The sequence below is a fragment of the Ctenocephalides felis genome, unplaced genomic scaffold (genome assembly GCF_003426905.1).
Source record: "Ctenocephalides felis isolate EL2017-DRISC unplaced genomic scaffold, ASM342690v1 CF-g0.4_SCAFFOLD_01886, whole genome shotgun sequence".
NCBI classification, from domain to species: domain Eukaryota; kingdom Metazoa; phylum Arthropoda; class Insecta; order Siphonaptera; family Pulicidae; genus Ctenocephalides; species Ctenocephalides felis.
In genome coordinates, this window is record NW_020538040.1 from 68,604,880 (window position 1) to 68,619,442 (window position 14,563).

The 14,563-nt window shown below is 28.7% G+C and overlaps 1 protein-coding gene across 1 annotated transcript; it reads right to left on the bottom strand.

Moving 5' to 3' along the window:
• Window positions 1-8,417: 8,417 nt before the first annotated feature.
• On the bottom strand, window positions 8,418-9,524 carry LOC113375259. Its single transcript, XM_026615202.1, has 3 exons — window positions 9,245-9,524; window positions 8,928-9,164; window positions 8,418-8,698 (listed from the first exon to the last, which is right to left on the bottom strand). Exons 1-3 carry the CDS (start codon window positions 9,522-9,524, stop codon window positions 8,418-8,420), a joined length of 798 nt encoding a protein of 265 aa, XP_026470987.1.
• Between the last annotated feature and the right edge of the window lie 5,039 nt (window positions 9,525-14,563).

Below are 14,563 nucleotides of genomic sequence, written 5' to 3' on the forward strand. Positions count from 1 at the left end.
TAATTATTATTATTAATTGTATCATTTGGCTGGCTGTTTGATAGCATACAACTTTCTCAACTATTTGTACGATATTGTAAAATTTAAATATGTATATAGTTCCTTTTGTAGAAATAAAACTAATTGCAACTTTAAAGCTTTGAGATTCACTTAGTTATAAGAGAGCTTTTAAGAACATCATCAAGTATCATAGTTTCACTTAATTTACGATAAACATTAAATTAAACGTTGAAATGGTGGATCTTAAATATAATTATAATTAAAAATAGTACGTCTGTGGTAGTTTTGTTTCCCAATGCAAATGCAAATATTCAATAAAATTGTCTTGATTTTAAACCGAACCATTATTATTGAATTATGTACAAGAGTAAAGCATTTAAATCAATCTATATTTACAGAAGTATATTTATATTGGATTTTATGCTATAATTATGTCAGTCTGATGAACCCAAAAAATGTCATAAATATTAACCCTTTACACTCGTCTCTCTTATACATGTTAGCAATTGCGCAAAATTATTCTACTGTTATTTATTCGACAATTATTTATGAAATTTTTGTTCTCTTGTAGTTTATTATAGCATGAGAAACAAATCGATATATGATAAAATAACTTACCCTACCCTTACCGGCAAGTTAATTAATAACTAAGATTAATGAAACATATGAAAATTATCTTTTTGGGATTGGAAATGAATAAGAGATTATATAGTTTGCTCTGGCAGACAAACACTAGGCGAAAAGCCGAATTTCTTCAAACTTTACCATACTGTGCAAAATTATATTAAAAAAATTATATTTAAAAAAATATTGAAACGCACATCACTTACTGAAAGACACATCGATTTTTTTACTGGTACGGCTGGTATTGTTTTGTACGATACGAAAAATATTTCATATTGATCAAAAATTCTGTTGAACCAATTTGCATTTGTTAGTTATTTGTAATCTAAGATGTTCATTAGATTAATGTTATTTGTTATAATGATTGTTTTGATGATATTGATGATGATTACTTTATTAAATACGTGATATCAACGATATATTTATTCGCAGTTTTTGTTGTTGTTTAAATTAATCGAAACCCCGTATTTTAAATTATTATAAAGTATTGTGAGAAAATAATATTTTTAAATAATAAGCAAACGTAATTATGGTAAACTATAGCATTTATAACGTAACCGTTCCGTCTGGTTCAATACATTATAACCTACTACCAACTACTAATAAGCTTCCCGTTCATCTTTAAATGGCATGACGAGCTTTTAAGTCGTCGTTTTAACGCAAACTATAATAGTCTCAAGAATAATGCTAATATTTATGAAATTATGCATAGTTGAAAACTACAACAACTTAGTGTTTATTTAATCAATAATATTTACTGTTTATTCATTCGATTCAATGTTTACGATATTATTGAGTCAACATATTTGGGATATATTACATTGTTATTACTTTACTTAATGTATCACTTTTAACATTAGTTTTATTGATATTGACTGTTTAAATTTATGTTTATTATTAAATTGGATTTTATAACTTTAATAGTTCAGTCATATATATTACAGTTTGTAATTTTGCAGTTGAAAAAAATCCTGTCTTGTTCTATCCGAGAAAAAATTTACACAACAGTAATATTTTTGGAAACGACGTTGATAGTTTTGAACATATTTTAATTAGCATCCAATGTTTGAAATATCTCAATTGTGGTGTGAAGCTTTGCATTTATATGAATTGAACATGAATTGAAATAATGATCACGGTAAAATTGTGCTGATGATTCTATAAGTCTTATATTCAATAATGCAGCATTGATAGGTGTTAGGTAATATCTCACTGAACTATAATTTTCTATTTGATTTATATACATGGTGTCCCAGACGTTTACGTCAAGCCGAAGCGGGGTGATAGTATTGACTTTAACTACCCTGAAAAAAATAATTGTTTTACGTTGTTTGCAAATTATGAGCTTTTAATTGCAACCTAGAGCTTTGGTGAAATTATGATATTTTTTATTATTGTGGTTAACTGCTATTAATTTTGTTCATTTATACTTTGGAACCGTAACAACTAACAACAAAATACCATAATTGCCCTAAAATTTCAAGAAGCAAAACTTTTTGTTGAACTACAAATTTAAAATTTTGAAAACCGAGAGGCCCTTCTTTAAAAAAATGTACTAAAGTATGCTATCAAGTTTTATCAAAAGTTAGCGAATTTAATCAGGATTGTAAATTAGTAAAATACTTGATAACATTATTGAAAAATTTCGGGAAAAAATAAAAACTTAAAAATAACACCATAACGGCTAAGGCATTTCATTCACATTCAGTTCAAATGTTACTCTCTCCCACATTGACTTATATAGTTTTTATTAAAATGTACTAGCAAAAAACATGTTATTTTTAAGTTTTAATTTTTTTCCAGAAAACTGTTAAAATTTTTGTCCACATTTTAGTTCACAATTTTTAATCGATTTTAAACATTCAAATAATGTTCGGAAGATATTAATTACGAATCGCGTTGATTAGTTTTTGGTAAACATTAGTCTTGCCGATTCTTCGTAATTAAATGTTGAGGAAAAATATCTTACTAATCTAATAAAACTTTGTATAACGATAGATTTTGTAGTCTGAAATATTTTACTAAAATACTCTAGGCCTACTATAAACGGTTGAATCTTCATAATTCATCAAAGTTTAGCATTTCGCCGTGAGTTCGAGAGACTTTAATCAGAATTTATGTACATTTTGTGGTGTTTCGTAGGTAGCTACTGATTACAGTTGACGTTTACACTCAATTAAAATACATATTTAGAACAGGTAATAGATGAAATAAAATGTGTTTAACAAGTTATTTTAATTCAGACAATTATAGATATTATAACTATATTTGAAAGACCTTAATTGAAAATTGTATTGATTATTTTTTAGTGAAAGTGAAAATGTTTTTGCGAGATAAACAGTTTAGCGCTACATATGACTAAATAGTTGAATCACAATTCTTATGATTAAGTTGATTATGTATACGTATCGGAAAGTTCATGCAAGTTGCCAAAAGGCAAATAGCTAGTATGGTCGATTATGAGCATAAGTCAGTTGTCTCCGTCACCTGCACCGAGCTGAGACAAGTGTCCAATGCCACGGTCACCCGAGCGTCGCTTCTCTTAAAAGCTTAACGTTCCTGCCTGTGCGTGCACTCCACCGTTATGCGGAAAACGGACCTAACTTAATTCGCCCATTGTTTCCCGCGAAAAAATTGTTCACACAGGGTGACCTTTAAATTAAATCGAAACTCATAACTTTGATGACATTATAAAATAATATGTTTATGATGACCAAGATATGTTTGCAGTTGCGTGTTTCGTACTATTTCGAACGCTCTGCCGCGTAAGTGTAACGCCGTCATATGTTCGGCCTGCCGTATGTATGTCAAAAGAATGTTTATTGGGTCTCAACAAAAACTTGCCTCCAACTAGATGTTAATTATCTGGTTATTTGATACCCATGTATGTCAATGCACATTCGAATTTAATAAATTTCCTAGTTATTTAAAAATAATTAGATAAAATCTTTTCGCTTTTCTAAATCAGTCATATGTGCAAGCATTCCTAAACGTACTCTAATATATATCTTATATATAAAATTATTCTGTACAGGTGTATGATTTGATACTTCTCCTAAATGGTTATTCGGATTTTGATAATTTCTTTTAGAGTTTGTCAAAGGAAATATTTAAGATTTTATGAACGATAAAACTACTAATACTATTGTAGAAATAAATGGCAAAAACTACAAAAAAAAACACTTATCATTGTTTGACATTGAAATCATTTGAGTTGTCATCTGCTAGGAAGGTCAATTCACTTGAAATTTGAATTCATATGAAATTATGAGCCTAGATAATATTAGAATATATGTGACGTAGACGTGGTACAGGACGTGGGTACACGACAACGTCTGTTGGGTCATCTAGTATATATATATATATATATATATATATATATATATATATTATTGGATCAAATATTCGCATATTGCCAAATATTGTGCAAATGCTTTCAAACAGTTGCTACTGAATATATTTATCATTACAAATTAACTGTTCTTAATTCATGGTCATGCCCATAATTACGTGAAAAATATTTATAATAATTTATAGCACTAAATTATAACTTATATATAATCATATGTAGTTTTGGGGAAAACATTAAAACTTTCTTACATTTTTTCGAACAATACAATTAGGAGGAAGTCTCGTAACACCGGACGGCACTTAAAGCCAAACACTCTATTTAACCCGTATTATTTAAGCGAGTATAAATCTTTTTATTTCAAAATACAAGAGAAAGGGGCGCGGGGGGCACACAGGTGCAGGATCACGCGCCAAGTCTCACCTGTAACGCACACGGTCACGGCGGGAGCATCCCTTTGTTGTTTTAAAATACGGCGTCAACTAAATATCAATGGAAGTAATTCTAGTGTATTTATGCATTTATCTTTTAGTGGCATTCAAAAATAAAAGTAGTACTTGATTGTTACCCGTAAGATGACACTAAGCCGTCCCTTATCGCCGGAAGTAAACATATTGATATTTCTTGTGAGAATGGACGTAATTTATTCGAATTATTTAATTTTGTTCTGTATGAGTGCTAACGGTCACTACATGAAAAGAATGAAAATCTTATGATGAATGCTCCAGCTGAGAGCATCGGTGTGGCCCAGCCAAAAGGGTGGATAATTAGTGATTTTTTTTGCAATATCCAAGAATATTCGTCAAACACAAATGTGCAGATATTCCAGAGTGTGAAGATGGATACATATGTGTTCAATGCTGGTTATTTTGAAATGTCCGGTACTAGGTGCCACTTCGTAAAATCACATTTTTTGTTACCAAAGTTTGATTGAATTTAGTTTGATTTCTTACTTTGTTATCTAACATAAGTCATAATTTAATAAACATTTCGTAAAATATTTTTTGATTTATTTATAAATAACCTTAGATGTCCGGCACTCGGGGACTTTCCCCTAAGGTTTGGGACAGTGTTATCTAATATCTAATTTTCTATTGCTTAGTTTTTTTTTTTAATTTAAAAAATATAATACTGTTTGGACATGTTTTTAAAAAGTTCGAATATCTTTAAAAATGTCTATTATATTGATTTAGCTTATGTCAATCAGAAAAATAAAATATTACTAGAAAATAGAATAAAATAGAAAGGGCCAAGGCCAGGCGTAAACATTCCTAAGTCGTTTTTTTAATTTCAAAATGATTTCACGAAATAATAGCCACATTTATTCAACTAAAGCAAAATATAAATTTCATACATTTTTTACAGAGATAACACTGTATATAAGCTTTAAAACACTGTTTAAAGTCTTCAATGTACAATTTATCTTACTTTTAGTCTTCAACTTTGTGTATGTTATTCTGTAATGATAAGCATGATATTTCTTATATGGAAAATGATATGCATGTTTCAACATGACTGTGACGAATTCAATTTGTTTATATACATATGAATGTTTTTTATTTAAATATAGATTTTCTGCAACTTGATTAGTTTGATATTAAATTAACTAACAAAACCTCCTTAGATTTCACTTAAAATGTAATTATCTTGCTGACACATAATATCAGCTTCTTTGAAAGCAATTTTAAAAAAATTCACAAATGAAAAAAACAATATTTATTGGTAAGATTTATTTCAATGACGGCCTAAGATTCGACGTACCATATAGTTTGAATTAAATTATTGTAATTGTAACCACTAGTAACCTTTTATATTTGTATCACCTTTTTATATCAAATTAAACTAAATTGCTATTGCATTTAATTGAACCTATAATTATTTAGAATTATATAATATATTTTAATTAACATATAATGTATAATGAACTAAAACAAAATAGTGATAGTAATGATGAAATAATACAATAGAAATTTTCAATTTTTCTTTACTCTACTATATTAAAATTAGAGCTTATTTTTAAATATAAATGGGTATAAAAACTCATAATTTTGGGGAAGGTAATATAGACAATGATGCTCATAGATTAATTATACCTGGTAGTTTCATCTAAATATTTTTTTAAACTGGAAATAATACATATTTATTCTAATATGAGATACTGTAATTAGATTGGAGTAAAATTGCAAACAGTAAATGCATGCCATTTAATTTCGCTAGATTTATTACGAAACTAATCGGCAGTTTAAGTATCTAAGAATATACATATAAATTAATGTCATTTTTTATTATTTAAAAAAACGAATTGATTCACATAAGTATTTTAGGTCGATCAATGACTTTACGGATGCCGAATCGTAAAAATTGCAGATAGGCCAAATCATGGATAATAAATAGTTGTCGGTCACATCCAGTAAGTTTTATTAGTTTAGTTTCTAGGTTATTTTCACATATGTAAGATGCGTGATGTTTCTGTACTTCACGATTTTTAAATTGCATAGCTTCATTTTCTTTTTCTCAAACTTAAAACATGTTTTTGTACAATAGCTTTCTATTAGAGAAGAGTTTGTACTACTCTCATAAATAATTTTTGTATCTTGTATTTGTTTAAAAATAATAAATTTTATTAATAAATTTATTGAACTTTACAAGGCATAATTAAAATCTGGTACCAATTTGAACAAATTCACGATAAAGTTGTTTTTTATCAAACATTATCTTACATGAGTTGAAATTTTTAAAATATGGTTAATATTTTTTACATGTATATGCTATTATACCAAATATTAATATTAACGAGATTTTCCAGTGCATTTATATTTATACAGAATTTGAAAATATTCATTCTTATAACATTTATAGTTATAATAATGAAACCATTTTATAATGAAATGGGTAGTGCGTATTATAAAACACTGCATACAAAAATCATTTCATTAATAAGTCTGAAGGGGTCTCATTATTGATTATAAAATAATTTTAAAGTTGTATTGTCGGTTGGTCTTTATAATTTTACGGATAGATTTTTTTTATCATTTTCAATTTATTTTATTTATTTGTTTATTAATAGTTATGTATAAAAACTATAGTGTGAAGCTTGCGTACCTATAGTTTTTCAATATCTAAAGAAATGCGTAAAAGTCGTTTTCACGTTCGACATCAACTGGACGTCAGTCTAATAATTTTTTAATCATAATTTATTTGTGTTAATCATTTCACGGCGAATGGCGATTACTTTCGCCAGTTATTTTAAAATTATACCTGTTTTTGATTTATTAAAACAAGTAGAATATTATAATATTATAGTTGGATTAATTCACTGAACTTTTACTTCGCCCTACTTTTTAGTTAAATTGGGCATTAATTTATTGAACATCCCATACATGAAATATTGATAATTGGGACGCTGTTTATCATATAATATTATTTCATGCAAATATCACAGCATGTGACTAACATTACTGTTTTATTGAAATTTTGTATTTAATTAAACGGTTATGATACAAATCTTTGCATTTTTTATCAAATTTCACTATTTATCTTTAGATATGACTTTATTCAATGTATTTTTTTATCATCTTTGTTTTCAGTTAAAAGATATAATTAAATAAATAAATATATAAGCAAAGTGCGAATTTGTGTATGTATTGCATTGGTCCAAATAACTTATATTTAATTTTATATAAATTTTTATCTATTTTTTTAATATAATATACTAACTATATATATTATACTAGGCATTTTTTCATATTAATACATTTAGTTTTTTGTTGTTACATTATAAATTTCGATCAGTGTTTTATAGTGTTTTTGAAGATCTCCTAAAATATGTTTCAATATCAAAATCAATAAATTTAATCATACTATATAACATAATAAATAATAATAATTAGATCACATTAGATAAGTTGTTTATATGTGTGATCAACACTTATATTAACGTTTTCGTAAATCGTTATTATTGTTTTATTAATTAAACTTCACATGTTAATGATTTTTCAATTAAAGAGTTTGTTTATTTTAAATATTTTTATTAAATAATTCAATAAATAATTACAATAATATAATTTAAATTGAGGTAATGCAAATTTGTAAAATTTCATTTGCTATACACACAACTATATAATCCTCACTCGATAACAATAAAATAAATTAATATATGTCATAAATTTTCATTTATGTTTGCGGATTGTCTAATAGGGAAAGTTATAGAAAAAGAATAAAGAAAGAGTAAGAATAGTAAATATAAATAATAGTTTGTTATGTGTTGAGATGGCAAGTATATAGAAAACGATATAGATGGCTCGTTATAAAATAGAATAGATTTTACGATAGATTAGATCACATATTAAAGTGCAGGTTAGGTTCCTGCACAGTGATATTTGGAAAGGAAGGTAACATTCGTTCGTGGTAATAAATTATTTGGTGCAGTTCATATTGGTTTGACCTAGTGTTTCAAATGCTCAGGTAGGGCGAAGTTGAGAGATCTGCCGTAGCCACCGTAGCCGGAGTGTCCGCCATGTCCGATGTCTTCGTGGCTGCTTGAATGGCTGTGCGAGTGCGAGTACACTGGTTTGGCTACAATTTCGTAAGTCGTTTTCTTTTCTCCACCGTGGGATAAAGCTTTCAAACCGATGATGGCGGACAACATAAGAGCCATCATGGCGGTCATCAAAGCCTTACCAGCCAAAAGAGCCAAAGCACCCATACCCACAGACATCAATGTACCTGCGAATAGATGGAAATTTATGTAACATATAATCTTGAATACATATTTTCGGGTGATTTGAAAACGTTATCACTAGAATACTAGGATTTATGTATATATTCAGTGATAAGAACGAATGACATTGGAAAAATTAATGTTCATATTTAATTTCATTTTATACAAAACGTATAATGTTTTTTTTTTAAATGTTCAAAATATCAAATTCCAATATATTTTTGGTTGTTCTACCTTTCATCATCATAGCAGCAGCGATGATTCCGCCCATGCCTCCTTTTTTGCCACCGCCGCCGCCGCCGCCGATTCCTCCCTTGCCACGTCCGGTGACCAAGTCGCGGGCCTCTTCGGCGGTGTCAGCGTCCAAAAGTTTCAATCGCAGGGTGTGGCTGGACAGGTATCCGCTCAATTTGCTCATCAAATAACCATCGAGGCGCTTGTCGGGATCGTTAGGGAAGCTCCTGGCCATCTCTATAAACGAAATTTATTTTTAAAACACTGCACTGTAACATAATCCTAAAAGGCTGTATCCGAATGTTGCAAAATTGTACCTGCAACAATTTCAGCGGTTTTGCTCTCGTTGGCGCTGTTTTCTTTGATAACAGTCACGCCTGGCAGAAGGGTATATTCCTCGGTCTCTGCCATTTTTTCGATGAATGCAACCGCGTCGAGTTTTAGGCATTTTAGGCTGTATCCAGTATCACAATCACGAGTGAAAGCACGTTTTAAAACTTCAGCATCCTGACGGACGTATCCTGTGTTGTCCGCTGAGATGCATACGAATGCGGTCCACAGCACCAAAGCTGATAAAACGGTCTTAAAATTATTCATTTTTAAAATTATAAAATATTATTTAGAAGTAATCCTTTAGATGCTTATAGAACACTTGTTGTTATGTTCTATTCACCACTGATGACTGAACTGATTCTGTGTCTACAATTACAAGCTATTTATACAGATGTGAAATAAGTTACTTTTACAAAGAATATAGAGCTATATCACTAATAGATACGCGCCGTCCCCACCAGAAGCCGCATAACCTACGAAAGCGCCGATAAAATAGTTGGGATAGAGAAATTGTTACTGTCTATGAAATTCATCAGATCTACTTTCTACTGTCCTTCAACTTGTTCCAAAATTATTAATACGCCAATAAACATTTTTTGTTACTTTTTTGCATTAGCGATTTAGAATCACATATTGACTAACTATATGCATAGCAACACAGCATCAATGAAACATAATGAATATTGAATTTTATTCGTGGGCGACTTAAAATTTTAATTATATAAAATTAAAAATTTGTTAAGAATCGAGTAATGTACGCGAATCTAATATTTATTGCATAAACGTTATTATCAAAAACAATTTTCATATATGATGAATAATAAATATAAGTACATACTCGCAAAGTATCCTCCGATAAATGATTGCCCGTGATTGCTTTTAATCGCTTATATAGGCTTTTCTTCAAAGAAAATAGATAAATTGGAAATGTAATTGAAAGTTGCTTTTAATATGTAAACATGTCAACGCATTTTCTGTAATATAATCCAGTTTGAATCTCTTGAACTAGATGTTCTTTTCCGGACTATAAAAAAGTATTAATCAATAGAAATATTGCGAGTATTGCAATTACGAGCTCGGTTAATCGAAAATTAAATAAATACTTTTAATTTATAAACTAACGAATATTGATTTTTATTATCTTGATTAAAATACTAATCGAATTAAAACTTGAGATTTGGTATGCTTTAATAATTAATATTTCATATTTATTTTAGCTTACTAACTCCGCTTACATTCTGTGCATTCTTTTTAATTGCTAATATATTGCTAATTACTAATAGTTTGTATTATCATTATATTATATTTAGTTTACAAATCGACTATGAGGTAATTTCAAATGATCACAATGATAGATTAATAAAAAATGAAATACTTTACTGTAATAAATTTATTTTAAAATAAATTTTCAGCTGATATTTTTAAAAAGTTCAAACGAGCATTTCAACCAGATATTTACATTATTTCAAATAATATTATTTCATTTAATATTAACAATTCAATTTAAATAATATAATATTTATATTGTTTTAAATAATGTAAATATTATAATTTTTTTGCTAAATTTATAGATGTACGATGCTTTGACAATTTTTAATCTGAAAATCATATTAATATAAAAGTAACCCTTTGTAGTACAACTTATTAATAAATATTTTATAAAGCTGCAAGATAAAGTACCGAAAAAAAAATGTATAAAATTGTTCATATACTATTTTAATCGAATGATAATCTTGATAGTCTCGAAAATATAAAATAAATGATTTAAATCTCAAAATTTATTGAATACATATTTAAAAATGTTATAATTCATTTAAAAACTTCTTCATTAAAAAAACACTATATAAATAAGTATAGTGAAAATAATTGTGAAGAAAATGTATCAACTGGTTATCTACGTCGAACATTTTTAATTATACAATTGACTAATCACTTATAGATGAGATTATTTAATTAGAGTTAGAAATTCAGAATTGTTGCATAAATTATATGTATCTTAAGTTTTTTCGACGTTGAAACGTATTAGTCAGCATTTATCAGCCGATGCGTCGAACAAAAAATGAAAATCAAATAAAAGACGTTATAATTTTGTCATAATGAATTCGAATTTATTTAATTCTTACATTTTGAAAATTTTATTAGTATATATATATATATATATATATATATATATATATATATATATATAAATAAATATACAGTGGCGTCGGAACCAAATTTTTGATGGGTGGGCTCGTTTTTTTTTTTGATAGACAGCCAGTGTGTTCGTTTTTTTTAGAGATATTAGCCCATATAATTTTTTGAAATTGATGGGTGGGCTGAGCCCCCCCCATCAAAATTCATGGGTGGGCTCAGGCCCACACGGTTCCGACGCCACTGTATATATATATATATATATATATATATATTGAAAAATAATGACCAAATACAAAATATGTTTTTGTGTGAATAAAACTTAATTAAGACATTTTTTACATATCAGTGTTATATTAAAAAAGTAATTGAAAAGCAGTAATAGCAATCAAGTTAATTTTTTTGCTCTGTAAATATTTTGATCAATTAAGATTTGAGTAATTCATTACTAGGTGATTGTTCCATTAAAGTTAGAATTTAAGTAGTTGTTGTTCTATTTGTTCAGCAAGCGAAACGAATAAAACTTTTCGAGTCTTATAATATTATGCATTATTATTAATTAAGAGAGTCAAAACCTATACAATTATTGTAATTCAAGCGACAACAAAAAGTGCATTGCGATACTCAGGTGCAGGGCACTTGGTGCAGGTTCTTGCGAAGCAGCAGGCGATGGCGAATGGTCCCATTCATAGATCGATCGCCGGAAGGCGATGCGTGTGAAGCTTTTGTCTTTTTTATTTGATTTTTTTTTTATTTTCGTATGTGCCGATTCCGGTTCTCGACAAGACGTATACTTGCATGTTTTCTAGTTCATTTTTTTCATCGTCGATACGCATACGTCTGTATAAATCATTTGGTCTAATCTCTCTCACTCTCCATTTGACCACTCCACTTCAACAAGGAACATACTACGGTCGGCGAAGTAAATGTAAAACAGTACGCAAAATAAAACACAAAATATTTTTGTACTATAAAATATAAAAAAATAAACAAATCGTAGGATGTAATTATTGCATGTCAGCACGGCACTATTACGGTTCGATGGGTGATTGTTCTAAATAATATCGACGTACGGCAGAGGACTGAAACCCTTTGGGCGCATGTTATACAATAATGTAAATGATATTTCTTGATGCACGAGAAAATTTTATAAATATTTAATTTATTGTAGCAAAACACAAAAGTAGAAAAACATAAAGGTACATTATTACGCAAATAAGTAGTTTGTACATATCTTAGTTTCTAGCACACATTGTGTTGCTGATTTCATTATTTAAATTCTCTCAAGAGATCTTTATTTTTGAAAGAAAACTTTTCTAGCTTATTCCTTAGTGTTTCGTAAAAGTTTCGAGTTATTCTGAATCGCATAAAAATTGGAAATGTACGTGCGTGAACATGAAGCTTTTCGTCGATATTTTTTCGAAAATTGCTGTGTCGTGATGATTGATTCGAGTCATTTTTTAGTAAGTAATATGTAATAAATATTTTTTTACGAACAATTCTGAATCAAATTTGAAAATTTAAAAAACATTCGAGAAATCGGTCTTTATATATATTCGTAATTATGTGTTTTTTATGTAGTTTTGATCATTTTTCGCGCTCAAGTGCTCAATTTAATAAATAAACTAGTGGGGTGTATGGCATCGTGCCTTAAGGCAAATTGCTGGAACTTCCCGTACTGTACAAAAATGTTCGAGGAATATTGAATGTTTGCAAATAGATTATTATAAATACTGTTACATTGTCTATTAATTTCCCTATCAATTGGAATCGAATGTTTTTTGAACCATTCAAATCGGTTGATCCGTGCGCCCGAAAACGTGGACGAAAAATTGTATCCATACATACATACGCACACACACACCCATCCATTTTTTCTTCGTCGAGAAATGTAAAAATTTTCGATTTCGATTTACCTACGGGAAGTTAATTAATATTTTCTCATATGCAATAAAGATTTCTAAGAAACGATGGGATAATAAATTTTATTTTGCAATTTTTCATATTTATTTAAAAATTACTTGTGCTTGAGTTAGACATATATTGATATAGCATTGTATTTGACTTAGCCTAATGCATAATAGGGCGAAATGTTATGTAGTAATAAATATTAGTAGTAAATTTAAATATTTTAGTAAAAATAAAAAATATTTAAGAAATTTCTATTTATTTTCACTGAGGAAGTAGTAATATCAGTTATACGATAATATATGATTTTTGCATATTGCATTTTATCTATAAAATGTTAGATCAGTTAGTTAACAGTGCTTGCACTTTTCTAAAAATTTCACTAGTTTTGATATGCTTGTTGGTATCGTTTTCAAGTACGATGTCTTTTATTTGACTATTACGGTAACATAGCTGCAGACTTAACAGACCATAATATTATAAAACATATTATGTTTAATATAACTCGATTCTATTCCACTTTCGCTAGCAAATCTATTTTTTACCGTTGCGACCGTCGACTTGTTTCTAAGCTCTGCGTCGAAAGAAATTGAAAGAATAACAGTTGTTATGTCTCGAGCATTTTACAGAGGACGAGTTTTGTAAAGAGAGCGCGGAACCCAGTACATTTAGCGGCATTCTCATTAATTACCTTGCTGCAAGACATAATCGTAATTAATTTTTAGATGAGAACGTCTTAAATTAATATTACTACTCAAAATAAAATAACTAGGATAGAGCGGGCCTTAAAGGTCCACGGGTAAAATGCTCCACCGCCGATAACTCCAAAACAAATGAAATTTTTGAATAAAGCAAAGAATTTTTTAACAACAATATTTGAAAGTAGAGGACAAAAGATGTATAACCAATTATTACCTCAAATCGGGTGAAATGGCTACTACGATATAAGCGGCCACATTGTCAATTTTGTAATGAAAGTATTTTATTCGTTGTTAGATATTTTGTTCTTGAGCACGGTTGTTTAATTTATGATACCTAAATAGAACTTTTAAGTATACGTTATTTAATGGTTTTATAAGATGTATTGTTATCAACTTCCTGTAGGGTAAGTTATATTGATCTTCCAAAAATAAAAAATAAAAAAGAGAAAACGAAGCATCCGATTTGAACGATTTAAAATGCATTGTATTGACGTAATGAAAAATTGATTTAATTTTTGCAAAGGCAGGCATGGCGATTTCGGAGATCCAGAAAAAAAAGTT

Excerpts from the sequence above, each read along its gene's own strand:
- LOC113375259 (XM_026615202.1), bottom strand. The coding sequence starts at position 9,524 with ATGAATAATTTTAAGACCGTTTTATCAGCTTTGGTGCTGTGGACCGCA. Across the intron at positions 9,165-9,244 it reads AACCGCTGAAATTGTTGCAG|AGATGGCCAGGAGCTTCCCT; the intron begins GTACAATTTTGC and ends TTTCGTTTATAG. Across the intron at positions 8,699-8,927 it reads TGCTGCTATGATGATGAAAG|GTACATTGATGTCTGTGGGT; the intron begins GTAGAACAACCA and ends ATCTATTCGCAG.